Genomic DNA, 23,039 nt, shown 5'->3' on the forward strand with positions numbered 1-23,039 from the left:
GATTTTTTTTACGTTGTCAGGGGCTTGTCTACCTGGAATGAAGCCCACCTGGTCTCGATGTACCAGTGAGGGGAGTAGCCTGTTTACCCTATTGGCTATTATGGAGGCGAATAGTTTTAGGTCTACATTAAGAAGGGAGATGGGTCCGTAGTTCGCGGGAAGGGTGTGGTCTTTTCCTGGTTTTGGGATGGTTGTGATCAGGGCTTGTAAAAAGTCTGGATGGATGTGGCCTTTGCGGAGAATGAAGTTAAAGAGTATAGTTAAGTGGGGTTTTAATACTGGGGCGAACTTTTTGTAGTATAGAGATGTAAATCCGTCCGGCCCTGGGGCTTTGCCTCGTTTGAGGCGTTTAATTGCCCAGTCGATATCTTCGGCAGTTATGTTGGCATTTAGGTCGGACAGGCCGGATTCTGTCAAATGGGGTAGTTTAAGTCGGGAGAAAAAATCGGTGACGTGGTTCTCCAGTGGGACTTGCTGGTCTTTATATAATTTTTGGTAGTATTGGTGGAAAGTTTTATAAATTGTATCGGGATTGGAAGTGATTTGGCCTCGTTTTGTCAGAATTTTATGGATTGTGAGTTTTCTCGCTAGGAGTCTGTCTGGTTTGTTCGCATATTGAAAGTACGTTGCCTGCGTCCAGGCAAGTGCCCTTTCTGTTTTATGGGACAATAGTACGTTTAGCTGCAGTCTGGTGTCCTGAATGGATATTCTTAAGTAGGGCGAGGGATGTTGCATGTAGGCTATTTCTAATTTACGAATTTTGTGTTGTAGAGTGGTTTGGGCTCTAATTTTCTCTCTTTTTTTCTGTGAGGCCATAGCTATTAGAACACCTCGTATCACAGGTTTGTGGGCTAGCCAGCGGATGTCTAATTCTTTGTCTTCAGTCGTGTTGTGGTGGAAGTATTCCTCGAGTTTCTGCTGTAGCGTGGAAGTTAGTATGGGGTTGGTGAGAAGGGTTTCGTTTAGTCTCCATGCATATGGGATTCGGATTTGGGAAAACAATAGAAACTCGGCTAGGACTGCGTGATGGTCTGACCATGTGCTTACCAGATGACGGGAAAAAGATAGCAGGGGGAGGGTCAGTGTGTTAGTGAGGATCCAGTCCAGTCTATAGTGATGCTTGTGCACTGGCGAGAAGTAGGTGTATCCTCTCTTGGACTGATTGAATTCCCTCCAGGTGTCTGCTAATGTTTCCACCATATTTTATAAGGCACAAATTCTGAAATCCGCATTGTAGAAGAAAAAAATTGACAATTTTTTGCTGTCAATTTTCTATATTTCTGTCTTAGGGCTCCTTCACACGAGCGCTGCGGGCGTGTAATAATGCCTCGCACAGAAAGCGCTTCTATAGGAATTAATGGTTTCCTATAGAAGTGTTCAAATGAAAGAATGTTAGACGCGCTAAATTTGCGCTCCTAACAAAGATAGGACATGCGACTGCAAGGTCACATCTAAGCTCCGTGATATGCACAAAGATAGGTCCTGAGCTATCTTTTGTGCGTGCTTTCATAGACTTCTATGGGAGCTGGAAATCACGCATCTCGGATCGTGTGAAGGGGCTACTTCAAGTAGTTGGAAATAACCGGTTCACACAATCTTTAGTGCAGTGTATCCGCAATCTTTGCACGCGGCTACACTGCGCACACACAGCGCTCGTGTGAACAAGCCCTTCTAGATAGTCCAAGTGTCCTGAGCGCTGTCCAGTGACTGCTGCTCTTGTTGCTGGCAGAAGTGATTGGAATTTAGAACACTGTAGGTTCTTTTAAATGTATTTGGCAACCTGAAAAATCCCGTATATGGGGCTGTCAGGTTTAATCTCACATTGGCAGCAGTTTTTCCTCTATTTGTGCGACATCATGATTCCTGGTCAGGTTCCAACTTTAATAACTTAATTGTCAGCCAAATCCTAATATTCATTTGTTTAAAAGGCTGGCTTTACACATTCTGCTGATGGGTTAGTTAAATATAGTTTATATGTAACTGCGGGGTGAAAGAGGGAGATGGGAGAAGAATTTTACAAAGGGGTGTACCAGGACTTATAAGAAGGCACTAGTCAGTGACTAGATGACAAGTGTGAGATGGGAGACGGCGTTCATTACTATAGCTATTTAGCTTTTTTTAAAAAGGTTTTGCATGGACATTATGGTTCTCTGCTTTTTTTAACCCTTTCCAATCCACTGTCTGACGTCTTCCTACATTCTGATTGAAGCTTGTACACGTCAGAAGACGTCCAACAGGGTATTCTTACCATCTATTGCCAGCCACTCTGCTGTCGGAGCCTCTCTGGCGCACACACACTGGCTTTAGCCAGCAGATGGCACTGTTGTATAACAGCAAAAAAAGAAAGCCTTTTAGGAAACTCTGAATCCAAAATTGGAATAGGAAATGTTAAATGGAATATTTAAATGTCCTGTCAGCCCCATAAACTGGAGTAATGAGGTCACAGGAGATGTGGCACTGAGTCCGAGGAAGCCTCTCTCATACTTTCCTTCCTCACCGTTTCCGCCCATAAAGACGCCACTCCATGCAGCTCACAGACTTCTTAGGCATGTGCACATAATAGGAGGACTATTTTTCTCTCTATGAGTGATCCCCTAAGTAGTCCCCAGGATGCATGGAGCTGTGGCTTAATGAAGCACATAGTGAGAAATCGGTGAGGAAGGTGCTGATGTAGCAATTGTTAGCATGACTGCCACATCATGACTTGACTTACAGTATTGTAGTGAAGTTATCAGAACGTCTTAAATGTCAAGTTAATGTTTGCTACAGCTGTAAGTTTACGTGCCACATCCTCTATGAGCCCATTCGGGTGGTTTTACGCATGCATTGGAACCTCCAGTCTGAGGTTTCGTCGCAGATCTAGCACAGAATACTGGAAGAAAAAGCGCTGCATCTTTTTACATGTTTTACATTTTGTTTATTCAATAAAGATTTATATTTTGTGTAAATTGTGGCATTTTTTGCCATTTTTTTTTCTTTTGGTATTCTTTGATATGGTGCTGCCATTTATATATTAGTTGTTATGGGACCTGGCATCACTATGTTTACGTATGTATTATGTGTTGTTCCGACTCTTTAGGTTTCATTATGTGTGAAAGTACCAGAAAATCTGACTTTTCAGAACATTCATAGATAAGAGTATGATTGCACTACGTTTATAATAAGGGATCTGAATTATATACTTTCATATCTGTATGTGAACGGTCTTAATAGATTATACCGTAGCACTAGCTGTGTTGTAGTAAGTCCATGTGACTCATTTGCTTGTGGACTTCACTTTTCTTTCTCCTCCGCCATAAAGGACTGTGATGAAAATGTCGGATTAATTGACCACTGAAAGTTTTGATCAGAAATGTCATTCTTCAACATTAAAAGTCGGTATTTTAATTGTTATACTTAAACGGTCAACTTGTGCTTATGTGATAGCCAGTGTGATAATTAGCAAAAGTGCAGTTTACTTTATTTACCTAAAATGATATACTAAAAAATCTACTAAAGTGCTGCCCACTGCGGGTCTCCCCTCCTTCTTGTTGTCCACTGCCTGTTGTCAAGTGATACTCATCTCAAGTAACAGAAATAATGGGACAGAGAACAGACAGTAGAGGAGGGTGATGACTTGTGATACCCATAGAAGTCTGTGGTGACCGGAGGATGAAAGAGGGAGAGAGAAACAGAGACTCTCATGGATGTGACTGCTACAGATAACAATGAGTGATTTAATGTGTTTAAGGTAATAAAATCACATCTCCACTGCTCAGTGCTTCTCTAGTGTGCTCCATGATGATGTTATATATGTGTGTGTCTTAAGAAACAGAATAAGCATTTTTCTCCACGTGCAGTCTTTAGAAGACAGCATTACAGCAGACTCCTCCCACCAGCTTAGGGAGAACTGGGAATTAGAGATTCAGCCCGCAGAGAGGAAAATGCTGATAAATGCAGAATACAAGTCATATAAAATCCATATATAATAGCAGCTTATTCTGAAATGTTACCTGAAGAGTCAGGTACAATTTAAGCCGATAATTTACAACTTTGCCAGTTTTAGAAATGGTGTTTGATGTGGTTGGTGATGTTACAATATCTGCTTTTTTCATTACAGTGTCTATGGACAACATTGGAGAGAAAGGTGAGTTAGGCTTTACATCCCATCGCTATAAGAAGTTATACTCATTCTGGCACATTTGCAAACTTTACCAGGAATTCCCACAATACCTCTAACGTTTTACTATATATTTCATGGCCCAAATATTTTCATGCTTTTGTGACCCAGACGCATCTTAGGTTAAGTTTACATCTGCTTTGTTATTTGTGTTTTCTGTTTCTTGATAGGAACAGAAAGCCTTAAAGGGACAGACTGTAAAATCCCTGACATGACAAACCCCAATGGTGCCTCACGGAACCTATTGAGTTATAATGGGATCTGTCATGCTCCGTCGTGGTGTTCATCATTTTACCAGAAAAAAAGGCATGTATTCCCTGAAGGTGCTGCTCCGACCCCGGTGTAGTGGCAGATGCTTGTAACTGCAGGTGCAGCTCTCATTAAAATCAATGGTGGACCCCATTGATAGGTCATCAATAGCTGATCAGCTGGGGTCTGCTCCTCGGGACCCCACCCGATCTGGCGCCCAGTGCCACAACACACAGGGGTACAGAGCAGAAGGTGCTGCTCCGACTCTAATGTAGTGGCCGACGCTTGTAACTGCAGGCGTAACTCTCATTAAAATCAATGGTGAAAACCGCTTTAATTACGTTTGTGCATATAAGACCATAATGTGTTTGTTCTATTTTATAAGTATTGTTGATATGTTTTTATAGCTGGGTATGTGCTTTATGGCAATTACAATGAATGGAAGTTATTGTCACAGACATATACTAAGACATAAGACTAATATATTTTCCAGAAAGTACAGCCCCCTTACCTAGGGAACAAGAAGAAAGTAGAAAGAAGAAAGTAGCTGAATACAAAACCTTAAGATAGTGTCATGTTATGGGCTCTTTACACTGCCCATTGACCGGGCCATGTGAGGTGCTGCTGATAACTTGACCAACGAGCAAATACTTGAAGTTCGGAGATCGCATCTTTTGGGTCCTAAAAAAAAAAATCCCCGTTGCTGGCGGCACATGTCCTTGTGCAACTGTGGGGGATGTGCTACCGACGGTGATAAAGTTCTGTGAGGGCCAGATGATCGTATGAACAATTGCTGCCCATAGAGTTTGAATCACCTTGCGTGAAAACCCAATAGACAAACACTAATCACAATAATTGATGCTTGTCATCGGCAGTGAATTGCTTGGCGTGTCTCACCTAGGCCATCACAAAGGTAAGCAGACATTGTTGCAGATTTTGCTGCAGTTTTTGATGCTGATCAGCAGCAGATTTCACCCTATCCATTGAAGTCATGCTCTATGACCTGTACAGAGGTCTCAGTGCATGTAAGAGGAGTAGATAAGCTGTAGGGTTATTGTGAATGGTGGATCCTGTGTTATCTATATACAGGTGTTATCTGTCATTGTAATCCTAATCCTACCTGTGAGGATAATAAAATGACTGCTTAAAAATAGTTCTCTGCAGAACAGCAAGTATCAGCCTATTATTAGGCTTAGTGGTCAGTGTGAGAACTGCAGGATTTTAGGATTGAGTATAAAAACAAAACTCCAACAATTCTTTAAAAATATGCTTAACAAAAAACTTGATTATGGCCCCCTGCACACGGGCGGAAATTCTGCAGCGGGATTTCCCGCAGAATTTCTGCCCGTGGAAGCTGCCATAGGATTGCATTAAAAAACGCAATCCTTGGCAGACGGCCGCGATTTGTTCATGTTAAATCACACGCGGAAAACAAATTGCGGCATGTTCTATTTTTGTGCGGGTCTCGCAGAGGCCCTCACAGAAATGTCACTCCTGTCACCCCGTCTCCGCTCTGTGCATGTGCCGGCTGGCCAGCAGCCGGCACATCAAACAGCTGGAGCCACGGGAACAGGTGAGAGCCGCACAGGTCCCTGCAGGGGCTTGGGTCTGGTCCCGCTGCGAGAATTCTCGCAGCGGGATCCGACCCGGCCGTCTGCAGGCGGCCTTATACAATAAGTTGTTTTCTAATGACACTTTCCCTATAAAATATTTTTAAAGATTATTTTTTTTATTTACCTTGTCACTATGTATGCAAAAAAAGAATCCTGTTATCTTGCAGTTTTCACTCTGGCTGTTGAGCCTCGTAATTGGCTGGCACTTTCTGATCAGTAGATCACATTTCAACAATCATATCATCATCACTGCAGGAATGCATTGAAAGATGAGACCCATATAGAGATAACACAGGATCCACCATTCACAATAGGTGATGGTCACAGCTTGCCTCCTCCCCTTCCCTGCACATTGATATCTGCACAGTCTCCCAGTCAATAAATATCTGTTGTCTGTTAGTTCCTCCGGTCCATGTGGTTGCTGCAAAACATATCTCTGAATGCTGTTAACAGCAGCTCAGACAAGATTGCTGTCCTCATAGTCAGGTACAAAAGTTAGAATTTAAAAATTTACAATCAGAAAATAAAAACGGATTAGAAGAACAAATATTCATCTTATCTGCTTGTAACTTGTAAAAAAGAGCAATAACAAAGGAGATCCATTCCCGTTATGGGTGTACATTCACTACCCTCTCTAGCTGTAGGGATCAGTGGCCAGCATCACCTGCAGAGTGCAGTTGGTGTAAATGTTGGTAGTGCAAAGACAAAGATCACAGAGAGACGTTCACGGCTATGTCACCAGTGGAAGTCGCCGGTTACACTGCAGAGGAGATGAAGCAGTACATGGTGCACAATTAAAGTCAATGACAGCTTTTATCAGCTGGGTTCTCAGGATGGAGAGGTGGCAGTGGAGCTGATATTTGGACTGTATGGTTTGCAGAATTTAGTATTCTGCTTCATTTCTTTAATCTGGGCGTTTGGAGTATGTGCATCAGACCTCGGAACAACGGGCGTGACTAAAGGCTCAGGGGCTCAGGACAAAAGTTCAGCTGGGCCGACCCTCTATCTATACCTGTACCCATACCTAAACCGTGCTGCATACAACTGCAAAACCAATTTACATACCAATTTAGCCCCTTGGTGTAAGCTTTCTAAACAGGACTTATTTCCTGGACTACTTGAAAACCTGTTTGTAGCCCCCTAGGCTGCTTTCACATAGCCAAGAAAATTGCGCGAGATTTGTGTGTTGCGAGACGCACAAATCTCACACAAATATGTAAACGTCTCGCATCGCCCATGGGGACGGCACAGTATCGCACGGTGTATGAGGCGCTGCAAGGCTTAACCATTGAAAACAATAGGAAACACTCTGCGATCCTCCACTGTGGCTAAAAGCATCGCTACGTCCCCGATGTAATGCAAACTGGTTTTAACACAAAAACACCTCGAATCTGTGGGGACATCGCACGTTGGCGGTGTGATATTGTGCTGAGTTTCATGGCTCGATATCACAATCACCCGTGTGAAATTAGTCTTAGATTATATTCTTGTTTTTTGTTGCATTTTTGAACCACAATTAAAATCACATTAAAAAACAGTATGGGTTTTTAGGAAACTGCATACACTATTAAAAACTGCATGTGTATTTAAACAATACTTGCGTTTTTTGCGAATCTGCATGCAGGTTTTTGATGCATTTTTTAATTGTTTGTAAATTGTTTAATTAAATACAGGAGATACCCAGGTTATATCAGCATGATCCATATCACTATATACAAGGGGGTGTATAACTTATACCAGCTGTGTATACATAATTATATACAGGAGATACCCAGGTTATACCAGCACGATCCATATCACTATATACAAGGGGATGTATAACTTATACCAGCTGTCTATACATAATTATATACAGGAGATACCCAGGTTATACCAGCACGATCCATATCACTATATACAAGGGGATGTATAACTTATACCATCTGTGTATACATAATTATATACAGGAGATACCCAGGTTATACCAGCACGATCCATATCACTATATACAAGGGGATGTATAACTTATACCAGCTGTATATACATAATTATATACAGGAGATACACAGGTTATACCAGCACGATCCATATCACTATATACAAGGGGGTGTATAACTTATACCAGCTGTGTATACATAATTATATACAGGAGATACCCAGGTTATACCAGCACGATCCATATCACTATATACAAGGGGATGTATAACTTATACCAGCTGTCTATACATAATTATATACAGGAGATACCCAGGTTATACCAGCACGATCCATATCACTATATACAAGGGGATGTATAACTTATACCATCTGTGTATACATAATTATATACAGGAGATACCCAGGTTATACCAGCACGATCCATATCACTATATACAAGGGGATGTATAACTTATACCAGCTGTGTATACATAATTATATACAGGAGATACACAGGTTATACCAGCACGATCCATATCACTATATACAAGGGGATGTATAACTTATACCAGCTGTGTATACATAATTATATACAGGAGATACCCAGGTTATACCAGCATGATCCATATCACTATATACAAGGGGATGTATAATTTATACCAGCTGTGTATACATAATTATATACAGGAGATACCCAGGTTACACCAGCATGGTATATATAACTTTTTACATGAGATGTATAAATTATACCAGCTGTGTATATATAATTATATACAGGAGATACCAAGGTTATATCCGCATGGTCCATATCACTACATACAGGAGATATAAACATTGCCACTTTTTCTACGTATCTGGGAATCAATAAACGCTGGACATGCTGACATCTTTTGGAACTATTTTGAGCTTCTAATCAGCTGGGAGGGATCATCGTGGTGATGTGGTGATGTGATGTGCTGTTGCATCCCTGTAACGCTGCGGATAGGTAACAGGGGGACATCTGGTAGTGTCTAAACATAAGCTTTTTCTCTAATGTACAATAAAGGGTTGGCCGCACCGAAAAAACGCAAGGTTTCTATGGGATAAGCACTGCTTCAAAACCTGTGGATGAGATTCTTGCAATATCTCATCCACATGGCTGACTAATCCCGGGATTAGGAGCCACGGGCAGATTTGCCGCACAGAAATTGGTCACAGAATTTCCGTGGCAAATCTGTCCTGTGTGAACCCAGCCTTAGTGTTCTGGCACGTCATGGAGATAGGCTGCTGTAAAAAAGAAATGAAACTAATACGATGAATGTATCAAAATTAGTTTTCAGCGTGTTCCCAGATGAAGTATAATAAAAAACAAAGATCTGGTACCGTGTTAGCCAGTAGAGCAAAATGTGATTGTTCTCAGCAAGAGAAACGACGTAGTCTTGTAGATATGATACCTTTTAATGGCTAACAAAAATACATGATGTAATAATAGCGAGCTTCCGAACCAACGCAGGGTTCTTCTTCAGGCTTATGGATTGGATCTGAAGAGGCATGGATATTTATACATACTTATAACATACATACTTATGACAAGGCACAGATATGGATGTGATTGGTTCGCACTTAAAAGGAATTCTGCAACAGCAAACAAACTTTTTTTGTCTAGGCACTGATAGCGGAGTGAAAGTTTTATGGTCCCTAAATTACTGTTGGAGGGAGGAAAGTCAGCAGGCTTGAATTGCTACAAGAGATACACAAACATTTTAGCTAAACACTGATAAGGGAGTGAAAGTTAATGGTCCCTGAATTACTGTTGATGGGGGTCTTATCTGTATAATAAATGTCTCACACTTCCCATTCACGCATAAATCCTGGGGAATAATTTAACCCAGTATTCAGCGTGTCAAAGGTTGTTATCAATTTATATTCCTAAATTCTTCTATGGTTTTGTGACTTGAAACCACCCTTCAATATCAAAACTCTCATATCTCCTATGTCATGTCCATGGTTAGAGAAGTGCTCGGCCACAGGTAATTCTCTTTTTCTGTGTTCAATCGTGTGGCGATGGGATCTCATCCTGGCTTTCAGTTTCTGTCCTGTTTCTCCAACATAAAGACCCCCAACAGGACATTTACTGCACATGATCAGGTATACAACATTGGACGTGGAACATGTGAATGTCCCTGGGATCTTATAGTCCTGCTGTGTGTTGGGGATCCGTATCCTGTCCGCAATCAGTATATGTGAGCAGGTCTTACAGCTCCTTACATTACAGGGATAAGTTCCTTTTTGTGTGTCAGAGGGTAATGCACTCCTGATTATAAAGTTCCTCAAGTTAGGAGGTTGCCTGTAACACAGAAGCGGAGGGTCCGGGAATATGGTTTTCAGACGGTCATCCTTGTGCAGGGTATGGTGGAGTTTTCTTGCGGTTTTCCTTAGTATCTCTAGTTGCGGATTGTAGGTCACTACTAGAGGCACACAATTGTTTCTTTCCTTCTCCTTGTATTGGAGTAGTTGATTTCTGGGTATCCTGGTGGCTCTGGTGATTTGGTCATCAATTGAGGTGGGATGGTAGCCCTGATTTATAAATGTTCTTTTAAGATGGTACAAATGTTCCTCTCTGTCTGTTGGGTTGGAGCAGATCCGGTTGTATCTGATGGCCTGGCTGTAGACAATGGACTTTTTGATGTGTTTAGGATGGAAACTGTCCCATCTGAGGTATGTGGGCCGATCAATCGGTTTTCGGTATAGGGATGTCTGTATTGAGTTGTTTGAAATCTTTATGGTGGTGTCCAAAAAGTTGATTTCCGTATGCGAGTAGCTTAATGTCAGTTTTATGGTGGGGTGGAATGCATTGAATCTTTCATGGAATTTTATTTATTCTTGTTTGGTGTTGGTCCAGATGATCATGATGTCATCAATGTAGCGGAAGTAGGCCAATGGTTTGCTGGGGCAAGAGGCCAGAAAGTCACTCTCCAGTTTTGCCATGAAAAGGTTAGCATATTGCGGTGCCATTTTACTGCCCATGGCAGTCCCCGTGAGTTGCAGGAATTTCTCTTTGCCAAAGGAGAAATAATTGTGTGTGAGAATGAATCTTGTGAGTTGTAGCACTGCATCAGAGGCGACCCCATTGGCCTCAAGGTGCGCCTGGCAGGCAGTCAGTCCATCCTCGTGTGGGATGTTGGAATACAAGGATTCCACATCCATAGTGGCCAGGATGGTGCCATTGGGGAGGGGACCTACGGTTGACAGTTTGTTCAGTAGGTCCCTGGTGTCTTGCAGGTAGCTGGTTGTGTTTCTTACCAGTGGTTTGAGGATGCCTTCCACCCATCCTGAGATTCCTTCAGTGAGGGTTCCCACACCTGAGATAATCGGCCTTCCTGGGTTGCCAGCTTTGTGTGGTTTTGGAAGCATGTAGAATGTTCCCACCTGGGGGTTCTCCGGTATCAAGTCCAGAAGTTTTGTGGAGCCCACAGACAGGCTTCTAATGACCCTTCTCAATTCCCTCACATATTTCTGAGTCAGGTCTTGATTCAGTTTGGTGTAGTATCTGGTGTCCGTCAGCTGTCTGTTTGCTTCTTTTTTGTAGTCCGATGTGTTCATGAGGACTATAGCACCACCCTTATCTGCAGGCTTAATTGTGATTTCCTTGTTGCTCTTAAGTGCATGGATGGCCCTTCTTTCCTGCATATTGATATTAAATGTTTCACTTCCATGCTTGTCCAGTATAGTGGATTGCACCGCATGGATGATGAAGTGTCTCATCAACTCATGAAAGAAAGGCTCTATTCTCATTTGCTTCAAGGGGAACCTGTGGAATTTCCATCAACGTTTTCAGTATTTTTAATGGCAAGTATAGCGCACTCTACAATGCTATTTTTGCTGTAAAAAATAGTGAAACCCAGACAGAAAGCATTAAAGTCATTGGGATCTGTCAGAATATTCTCTTGAAAACAGATCTGGCATAGCTGTCATGACTCCGTAATAAATGGAAGACATAGAACTTATTTGGACAATTGAAGAGTACCATACCAATCCCAGGGTGAGAAATGTTTTTATGTACCGTATTTTCCAGTGTATAAGGCGACCCCAACTTTTCCAGATAAAATATATCAAAAAAAAAAAATCAATACTCACCTCCCTTGGCGTTTTGCAATGATCTGCCGCGCTGCTGCAAGCTGTCGCTCCCTCCTCCATGCCGACAAAGCATTGGTTTCTGAATGCAAGCTTGAATGCCCCACCTCCAGAAAGCAATGCTCTATTTGTGTGTGTGGAGGAGGGAGCAACACGCTGTGGGAGGTGAGTATAGACTTCCCCCCTGAGCCTTAGCTCCACCCTTGCTGCTCTCATACGATCCCCGGCGGGGATGCGGACTTTTTTGAGCTCCCCCCACCGTATGCGGCGACCGCAGATTCTCCAGTCCGGCGTATAAGACGACCCCCGACTTTGAAATGCCATAAAATGAGTACCCAGTACTTGGTGGGAGATAATAATTAAAATAAATTGCCTGAAAGTGCTGCGGAATAAGTTGGCACTATACAAGATTAATTTTATTTTTATTGCCTATGGTGACCTATATAATAGTGACTCTTTCAGGGAAAGACGGATCAAGGACATTGAATTTTGACACCTGATCCTTTCTTTCGTCAAGAGGTAAGCCGCTGCCAGAGGTGTCTGACTGCGGCATAACTCCCTAAAAACATGAATGCTTGGCCCAGCCGAACGTTCATTAATATGGTGGAGGTGTTGGACGAATGAAGGTGTATGGGCAAATATCAGGCAGAAGAGGACCAAAATAGCGCAGCCTTCTGGCTGTGAACATAGTAAATAGAGATGAGCGAGCGTACTCGGAAAAGCACTACTCGCTCGAGTAATTTGCTTTATCCGAGCATCGCTGTGCTCGGGTCTGAAGATTCGGGTGCCGCTGCGGCTGACAGGTGAGTCGCAGCGGGGAGCAGGGGAGAGCGGGTGGGAGAGAGGGAGAGAAAGATCTCCCCTCCGTTCCTCCCCGCTCTCCCCTGCAGCTCCCCGCTCCGTGCCGGCACCCGAATCTTTAGACCCGAGCACAGCGATACTTGGATAAAGCAAATTACTCGAGCGAGTAGTGCTTTTCCGAGTACGCTCGCTCATCTCTAGTAGTAAACAACACTTTTCTGATATTCTATAAAAGAGAAAAGAATATTTCACTTGTCCGTCACATCTAATAATAAGGACTGCCAGTGTGATGCACAAGTTACGCTCTGCACTGTCATCTGGGGAGAGGTTAATTAATGTTTGTTACAGGATAACCTGTGTATTTCCAGATAATGCCACGGAATATGCAAAACTCCCTTTATAACATAAGTCTTTTAATCACTACTATTACATCACTTTTACTGCAATTCAGCTACTTTATACACAAAGTGAGCCACATTGGGACAGTTTTGTATCGACTAATGAATGATGAAAAATTGCTAAAAATTAAATAAAAATAATGAAAGTTGGAAAAGTTGAAAAATTGCTCGTGTTTCCCATAGTAACATACTTCTCATCTGACATTTACCAGCGTGCATGGAATATAGAAAAGTGTGAGTTATTAATCACAAAAGGTTTGGTTTCTGTACTTGTTTTTTTGTCCGGTAATTTCATTGATCGGTTTTGTGACTTATAAGGTTATTTCTCCAGCAGTTACTGACAACCTGCAGCTCTTGACTTGCGTTGAGGACAGAATGGTTTAGAAAGGTCACATATATTCCCCATCATATTAATAATGAACGTTGTGCCTACATTACACGATTACAGCATACATCTTTCAGCAGTCCTTTACATTGCACTGCAGTCCTGTCATACTTCTTCCACCTACTGCAGACAATCTAATACATAATCAGTATGGTATCCTAAGGTATTTGGAAGGCTGAAACACTTGTTTACTATCCTTCTGCATCCATTAAAGGGATTGCACCAAGGTAGACTCTAAGCACCGATCCTGACTATAGGGGTCCTGTGCCCCTTTCTTATGTCACTGCGGGGACTATTCTCCCACCCGCAGTGATGTCACATTGAACGCAGCAATGGCCATGTATGCTCGGCCGATGCTTCATCCACTTCAATGGGGTTGATGTAAATAGCCCAGTGCTTGTACTCTCCTCATTGGGGGGGGGGGAGGGGGGGCAGCAAGCCCGCGGTGAGGAGGATAATGGAAAGCGATCAGACTTTTATCGCCTATCCTTTAAGGTTCTGCTAGAAAGATTCTCATGTTTCTGTAACAAGTTGTTATAGCCATGAAGGTGATAAAATATGCATGTTTATTATGGAGGAATATGTCATTAAATTGTCAACTTTGTATGACATGAAGTTGACTTTGGATGGTAAACAAAATGTATGCTTCATGTTTTTTTTTCAAGGCAATCAACTATTCTATTCCATATTTTTTTGTCATATGCTCATATATACCAGGCAGACAGAAGCCAAAAGGACAGTTTCAGCCTCTGTCAGGCTTATGTATTTCTGCAGGCACATATAGTGTTTACATCTGGAAATTTCCTGGCGTACATCTAAATGTATGACATAGGCTTAAATGGGTAGTGCCATGATTGAAAGTTATCTGCTATCCACAGGATAGGGAATAACTCTTAGGTCGGTGGGTTCTGACAGCTTGAAACCAGGAACTGGCTTCTGGTGCATCCTGGAGTGAAGGCACCTCTCTATTCATATTGTTGGGACCATTGGAGATAGCCAAACGCTTGAACTCTTTTATCTCCCATAGGTATGAATGGAGCAGTGATGCACATGGCTGACTGACACTCCTCTCACTTTAGGATGTGCCAAAGCCCCATTGTCAGGGTTGGTTAGAGACTCAGTGGTTGGGTTGCCATCATTTTAAAAATTATCTGCTATTCTATGGATAAGGGATAACTTTCAATCATGGCACCGCCCCTTTAATCCTTCCAGGACCAAGGGTCATTGGAGCGTTTTGGACAAAGTCATTTGAAAGTTGAATGTTTTGCTTTATTTCATAGTCTACCGCTATTATTTGTGGGTCATTCAGGCCTTCCTCATAGGATCAAAATGGAATCATTATCTTTTTGAGTTTTCTTTGTTCCATAGGGAAAACAGACACAAAACTGTCAAAAAATGCAGCTTTCCCCTTGTACACTAATGTAGTTGGTATAACCAGTAAAAGTTACCACATAAAACAATGAAGACAAAGATCTCCATGAAGGGGTTAGGCCTCACCTGGCAGCTATGAGGCTTCTGTACATAGAAGTAAAGTAGTCGGGTGCAATTCTTTTTAAGAATAAGAACAGATAGGAAGAAGACTGCAGGAGCATAAATGGAGAACGGGGATTTCTTCTTGTGGGTTTAGAACGCCTAAATTCTGCATCATGTGGGAGCATTGTGGCATTGTGATAGGGCCTCTATGTTATCTAGAATACATGATAAATAGATGGAAGGGGAGGAGCTTTGCTAATTTATGTTGTTGTATTTTTATATTTTATGATTTTTCTTTTTTAGGAGAAATATGATCATTTTTAACTTTGGGAACATGGCACTTATATTTGGCACCATTTCTGCCATTTTGGTAACAAACACTTTCAATTCTTTGTCACATTAGTAAAGTCAACTTATCCCCTCAACAGCCTGAGAATTGCAGGGTTAATCTGCTATCAAACTGCTGCCCTAACTAGGCAGATTGGAGGTGTGAAGCGGTTAAGTGTTTCCTTTCCTTTGATCCTATTCTGTCTCCTATTACAGTGGAAACTGAGAAATATGTACAGAAATATTCCCTATGTGTCCCAGGAGACCCCCCTCCTCACCCTCGCTGTCCTCTGCCTGGCTGCAGAAGGATCCTCCCCCCGCTGCCCTGTCTGCACTAGAAGACACAGATTGTTACATTTTGCCTCTTGGATAAATCCTGAACCCTCCGTGGTTTACCAGCCAAAAATGGAAGCAAATAATAAGACGGATGAAAAGTATATGTCTGAAATCTCAGTCGTAGTTCCCTGTTTATTTAGAGGGTCTATAGAATCCAATTTCCTTTTCATGTTTACATGTCATTTTTGTACATATAGTTTCATGTCATTAGCAGTCTGTTGATCGGCTGCTTGCTTGAATTAATTGCTCTTACTATTGATTTCTATCTCCAAATCTCGTAGGTATTTAGGTCAGGAATTAGGACACTTTCCTACCTCCAGCGGCTCCTGATCTTCCCCGCTCCTCTATATGGAGTATAGTACTCGTCTGTGTGGCACATTTACCTGAGTGACACTTCCTTGTCATTTGTTTCATGGCCGTCCTTTTGTCTTCATTGTATTTCTGCCTTTCTTCAAGTGCACCATTTTTTTATTGCTTCCCTATAAATCGCTCTGCTGGCTTTCCCGCCCGCTCATGTTAATTGTGGCTCCTTAATCTCCGTGTCCAGATGCTGTGGTGTTACAGGGACTATAGGAAGGATCTCGCTGCCTGCATACTGCATGGGAAGCATTTGCAAGCATCTGTTTAATACTTAAGCGTTTTCTGCTAAACTTTTTGCTGCTATTATGTCACTTTAATTCATTTTGCCCTTTTCCATTCAGTCGATATCATACAGAGATAAATGAATCCGGCCTTTTCACTTGTAATATTTATGTATTTGTATGCAGGCTGTATTTTCTCCTATGAAGCGATGCTGCCCATGGAAATAATCAGATTAGAGATCCCTGCACAATTGGTGTATTAAGAATCTATGGCGTGCGGATAACCGTACAATGTACTCTTCATAATACTCGCTATCTCTTACTAGTATAATAAATTTACAAAAATACATCGTAGTGCCGCCTCTGGGAGCATCAGGCTTTGTTGCCAAAGTTCCTGAGTAGCAGCCAGGGAAGGTGACAAAGCAGGAAGTTTTTGGACCAAAGTAGTTGTTCTTTTATTAGATAGGGCATGTGGTCTCCTGCATGTATTAAAGGGGTTTTCCAGAAAAAATGCTATTTTTGACCTGTCCTCAGGATAGGTCATCAATAGGTGATTGGCAGGAGTCCGCCGATCTGGACCCCAGCTGATCAGGCACCCACTGTCAGTACCGCTACACACAGGGGTATGTAGCAGAAGCTGCTGCTCCAACCCTTTTGTAGTGGCCGGCACTTGTAACTGTCGATGCAGCACCCATTGCTTTTAATGGAAGCTACATCTGCAATTACAACACTGCCAGCTTGTGTCCAATTAGCTGATTGGCTGGGGTCTCAAGTGAAGAGGTCATCAATAGTATTTCCAGGGAAAACCCCTTTAGCTGGACAATTTTTGAAGAAATATGTCCCCAGCTGAAATGAATGAGTCTGAGCTGCAGTACCATCCACAACCTGTGGACAGAGGTGGCACTGTTTGACAAAAAAGGCCATGTTTTTCTAATTCTGGATAACCCCTTTATTCCATAAGCACCATTAGCTGCTCATAAACAATCTGAGAATACAGCATTCACCAAAGGCTCTGACTTCTGGCAGGGCCCATGGGGGGAAGATTCAGACAGCCTGATATGAATCTGACATGACAGTCATTCACTTAGGCTAGGTTGTGATGACATAAGGAAGAAATCACATGCAGTTATGCCCTATGAGACGTAAACTAATGGCAGCCGTTTTAATTTTTACAATATCATGATTTTTTGTTTGCTTTTTAACAGTTAAAGACATAGTGTCAAGTCCTCATGTCAACGGGGCCGGCTGCGTGGCTTATTTTCATGCCACCGCTGACTCCAGTCTTGTCTTTCATTTGTTTATATTTACCCCCTTTTCCCAATATGGGCTCTTATTTGATTGGGCTGCCAGTGCTGTGAATGTGGGGATCGACCACATGACACATTCAGAGTTGGAAGCTGAATCTAAAAGCCCATTTACACACAAAGATGATCGCTCAAAAGATGGCTTTTGAGCGATCATTTTTCATAATCTACTAATTGGTACTAATGCCAATTAGTAACTTATTAATGCATGTGAGCCGCCGGGAGCTATATTCAGAGAACAGCAGGTGGTCTGTTCTCTGAATACATTCCCTTAGTTCTGCAGCGGGGCTGACAGCTGAGACAGTGTTATCAGCGTTGCCCATGGAGAACACAGCATGAAGTCCCTGCTATCAGTTATTCTGCCGAACAATGGATTTTATGCTGAACATAAAATCATCGTTCGGCAGAAAGCGAAAGATGGGCACATTTACACGCAACGGTTATCGTTCAAAAGATGGTTTTGAGCGATAATCGTTGTGGGGAAAAAGGGCCTTAAGAGGAGTCTGAAGGAGGAATGGGGGTAAGTGTAAACAAAAGAAAGTCTATGCAATTGGCCTAGCTGATAAGAGAACAAGACAGGTCTAGTGGGTATTGGATTGGAAACTAAAGCCCCATTTACACACAGATGATCGCTCAAAATTCGTCAGAAACTGACAGTTTTGAGCGATCATTTTGCATTAGCCCATTAGTAGCTAACTAGCTTTACTTGCATGTATTTAGAGAACAGTGGGTGGTCTGTTCTCTAAATACATCGCTTTTGTTCTGCAGTGGGACAGCAGCTGAAAGAATGTTATCAGCGCTGCTCGCGGAGAACTCAGCGTTCAGTCCCTCTTATCAGTCCCGATGAATTTTAAGCTGAGCTGAACCTGCGATGGACGAAAAGTTCGCGATGGGCACACATTTACAAGCAACGATTATCACTCAAAAAATTACTCAAAGATTAATTTTGAGCGATAATCGTTGCGTGTAAAAGACCCTTAAGACTAACTACTGTCAATTTTTCATAAGTTTTCTTAGATTAGTTACAAAAAATACAAATAAAAAAAAAAATGTTTTACACCTCAAGATAAAGCTATTCACATTTAGTAGCATTTTTATAGTGATGGGCATAAGTTTTGTAAATCAAAGACAGTAAAAAATATTGATGAGAGAAAAAGCCAATCTGATTAAAAAAAACTGGGTATTCCCATCTCAGCTTTTCATGACTGAGATGGGGAAACCCAGAAATTCTGTTCCGCCCATACGTTGTAGAGAGCTGAGTGCTGTGTCCGTAGCTCTTATTGAAGTGAATGGAAGCTACAGAAACAGAATAGCACAGCATGCCGAGATGGGAACACCCCTTTAACCTTACTGTTGTAATGCATGTCTTGGTTGGGGTATTTCACAAATAGCATATTAGTGCTAAGCAATTATGTTACAATGCAAGTTGAAGCGGACTTACTCTATATAAGCAGATCACCTTTGCGATCCAGTGATATGCGTTAGTCTATTTCTTACTTATATGCAATTCCTCAATGCATCCTAAGCGTCTTACAGCAGTGAACACACGACTTATTAGAGTTTTTTATTCCCCCTATTTCTTATATATATGTCTTGTGTATCTAAAAAAGTGTTTTCTATTTTTTCCAGTTCTCTGCCTGATAGCGTATCACTTCTTTGTGCTCCTGTTTGTTTGGTCTTACTGGAAGACTATCTTCACATTACCAATGAATCCAACTAAAGAGGTGAGATGAAGCACTTAGACTGAATTTACAGTCATCGAAAGTGAAATTTTAAGTGCTAATACTCTGGTCTGCTACACCATTTTGCCTTTTCACTTGCTTGTATCCATCCTCTAATAGCAACAGTGGTGAGAGGTCCAGACTGCATGTCATGGCTCAGTCATTGTAGTAGTGAAATGTGGGATCACATTGGGTCTCAGTTGCCAGACCCGCAGTGATTACACTACAACTGAGTTGGGTTTTTGAGGAAAGAGTTGTCCGAATGTAACATCCACTTTACATGGTAGCTAAACGTTCAATAAAAACCTAAAAAATGTCACTATGACGCGTCAAAAGTTTTTTGGTGGGGGTCTGAATGCCGAGATCCCCAACCATTGTGAAGCACTTATGTGAGCGCTGCCTTGTTGACTCTCCTCGGAGAGTGCACACTGCTTACTGATCCCAGCGGACGGGGCACAGGGCTCGGCTGAGCACTTCTACCTCTTCATTTTAGTGATGAGTGGGGGTCTCAGCAGCCCAGCTTAGCTTCACAGCACTAATACTGTATAACATATAGATGTCATACGGAGCTTTATGTGTCTAATCCTTCTAAAAGTAATATCCTTGTAGTATTTTCTTTGTCAGTTGCTCCATTGTTCCCTTCGTTAACTAGTACACAGTTTGGCTTCTCTGATGAAGAACTGATCATGAGTCTGGGATTGTTCGTCTGAATACTTCCTCTGTTTGTACGCTCCATGTAAGCTCTTCCCAGAGGCAATTTATTCAATATCTGTTCCCTTTGATGTAGCAAGAAAGGATTGCTCAGCTGTTTCACTTGTAAATAACAAACTGCGCTCGCTTTACTGATTATCTATTTTTCTGTGTCACAAGACAAGATTGACAGCGCTCTCTATTCAGAAGATAGCCTAATTAGAAATTATTAATGTTTGTGTTTATTTATAGCCTGAACATCAAAGAAGTAATTAACATTTACCTTTCAGACTATTTAGAGATTGCTTGTACCTTATAATAATTCTAACAGGACTATATTACAATGCCGTAATATTGGGCATATGGATATCATGAGCCAGAACAGCGAGCACCTATGTAAGTGGGACTCCTGTTTTTGTAGATCTGGTTTGTCAATGCATTACGTAGTTGGCCATTAATTTAATAACACTTATTGTATGGCTATACACAGCTGCTCTTGGCACCAGCAACCCCATTAAGGCTAAAAATTGACTAAATAATAAATGTATCATATATTGGAGTATCTGACTAATATTTAAAGCCTTGGATAGGGCTATTAACAAAAAGCACAGAAGAAACTGCATAAAAATAATTTGTGTATATTAGTGTCACGTCTGGTACCACTAGTTAGCACAGCCGGAGGTGAACACGTTCCGGGTCCAAAGAGAGGGTCAAGATAGTGGGTATTTAATTTGGGTCTTTTTGAACTAACAGAGAGGACTATAGCAAAGTGCAGGAAGGAACAGAGGACTGTACGAGTTCTTTTACTAGAACTGCTGAACCGGACTGGTCCCTCAAGCAGAGCACTCACCCCAAAAGGGGCAACCCTACTGCAGGAGAGAGACCGAGAACGAGTCTGTGGCACACTGGTAAAACTTGATACTAAATACTAATTACATAGACCTAGAACCCAAAATACTAAGCTAAGTGTAACTAGGCTACTGAATACAGCATCTGTGGATACTAAATCATAGGACACACTGGCACAGAGTAATGGCCAGGTCACAGGGTGTATAACCAGCACCCATTGTACCAAAGGCCCGTTTAAATACTTTTACATGAAGACTGAAAGGCTGACTGGGCTTAGCAGCACTATCCTGCACCAGAGCAAAGTTACTCCCTCCATGCCTAGCGCAGAATGACACAGTACATGTACCTCCCGACACATCACATGGTCCAGGGCTGCCGCGCAGGGCTTCCGCTCAAGCTGGAAGTCATGGTGCTGTCGGCACTGTGACAATTCGGCTAGGTGCACACTAGCTGTAATTACAAGTTACGCCCAAAAGACACCAGTTTGGGTGCTGTCCAATATACAAGGACATAGCACATTGACTTGAATTGGCATTTTGCTATTCCTCAGACAGGAATAGGACATGCAATGCGTATTTTCACATGAACCATCCACGTGTATAGTCCCGTAGGCTATATTCAGGCTGTGTGCTGAGTGTGGGATTTGTAAAAGTACATAAATATCCTAGTGTGCCGGAGGCCTAATGCTGAGATTGAGAAATTACTATAGACTTTAGGAGTCAGTTAAACTATGCTGTGAGCCAGAGTTATGTATTTACTGGCCATAGAATAAGAACTTCTATAGATGTGCTCCCACACAGTACTGCTGTCAGCCCTTCAGGAGTTTTCCGGTTTAAGCTCAGGGGATAGTACAAAATAGCAAACGTATGTACTACTTACTGGTGGGATGTCCCTCTGATTTCAGATTAGCAGCTCCGATTCCCACCGCTACAGTCCTGGAAGCTGCTACAGTGGTGATGTGCCATCCATCGTTCACATGACTTCTGCACCCAATAGCTGGCCGCAGTGGTCACATGCTGCTCATGCACACATGACCTTTGAGTCCAGTGATTGGCTGCCGCGATCATTTGAACAATGAGCACCACTTCACTGCTGTAGGAGCTTCTGGGACCAGAGTGGCAAGCTCCAGGGCTGCTACACTGGACCAGGCGGGCATCGTATTGGTGAGTATTGTAGAGTCTATTATTTTATGCCATCCCCTGCCCTTAGTCTATTTTTTTTATAAGTAACAATTAACCCCTTTAAGCCTAAGATTGTTACAGAACAGCAGTATCAGGATGAGGTATATAATAAGTTGTACCATGTTCTTACGGCAGCCTTTAAGCACAATTTATATTATAGGGCTCATTTAATTGTTTTAAGTGATATCTCTGAGTGCATTAGCCGTTAAACTTCAGAGATGCCAATACTACTACTAGTATGCTGGCGGGGCCGAATACAAATACTCCCTGATAAGATCGGTTATATGTATGTGATAAGGCCTGTATCCTAGTCTAGAGTCAGGCCTCATTCATTATACTCCACATTTGGCGGATTGAAAAAGCCACGCGCCATAACTTTATTTACTTTTAAATAGGGGACTCTGACAAATGTGTCGGGTTGAACTGTAAGTATTGGTATTTTATGTAACTCTCCCCTATTGAATTAAATAGATGTCTAGCAATGCTCAGGCAGCATTAAATATTTACTCTGCCTGCTAAATGGAAATCAGATGCCAGAAACGGAAACCGCTGAGTTTCCAAGTCTTCACTTTCTGCTGGATTCATCTGCCAGAGGGAAGACAAACATTACCACCCATGTGCCATACTGCATTACTCAAATAGCTCCAACGATTGATGCATTTGTGTATTGAATGAGCAGAATGTATTTAATAACAGTTTGTTAGTATTGACCTATATAATAAGAGGTTTTCATGACCAGAAGTTCTCCGTGAGGAGACTGCAAGTAAGTCCTCTATCACACAAGCATGTGCGCAGTTTTTGCGTATGTAATACACAGTACCAATCTGCCATAGGCTTTAATCGGTCCTCTCGCCAGGAAAACGCAGCACGTCCTATCTTGGTGCATATTACACACGCCAAGATAGTGTATGGGGATTGGAGGCACGTAGCAAGTACACATGCCATTGATTAATTGTTTTGTGC

The 23,039-nt window shown here is 42.1% G+C and overlaps 1 protein-coding gene across 2 annotated transcripts in view; it reads left to right on the forward strand.

Moving 5' to 3' along the window:
- ZDHHC2 (zinc finger DHHC-type palmitoyltransferase 2) overlaps positions 1 to 23,039 on the forward strand; it is a 94,656-nt gene that overhangs the window by 23,674 nt on the left and 47,943 nt on the right. For both annotated transcript variants that reach the window (XM_066573381.1, XM_066573380.1), the window contains exons 2-3: positions 4,100 to 4,126; positions 19,265 to 19,359. In XM_066573381.1, coding sequence (XP_066429478.1) covers positions 4,100 to 4,126; positions 19,265 to 19,359 — 122 coding nt within the window. The remainder of the gene's footprint in view (positions 1 to 4,099; positions 4,127 to 19,264; positions 19,360 to 23,039) is intronic.

The sequence above is a fragment of the Eleutherodactylus coqui genome, chromosome 7 (assembly GCF_035609145.1).
Source record: "Eleutherodactylus coqui strain aEleCoq1 chromosome 7, aEleCoq1.hap1, whole genome shotgun sequence".
NCBI lineage: Eukaryota > Metazoa > Chordata > Amphibia > Anura > Eleutherodactylidae > Eleutherodactylus > Eleutherodactylus coqui.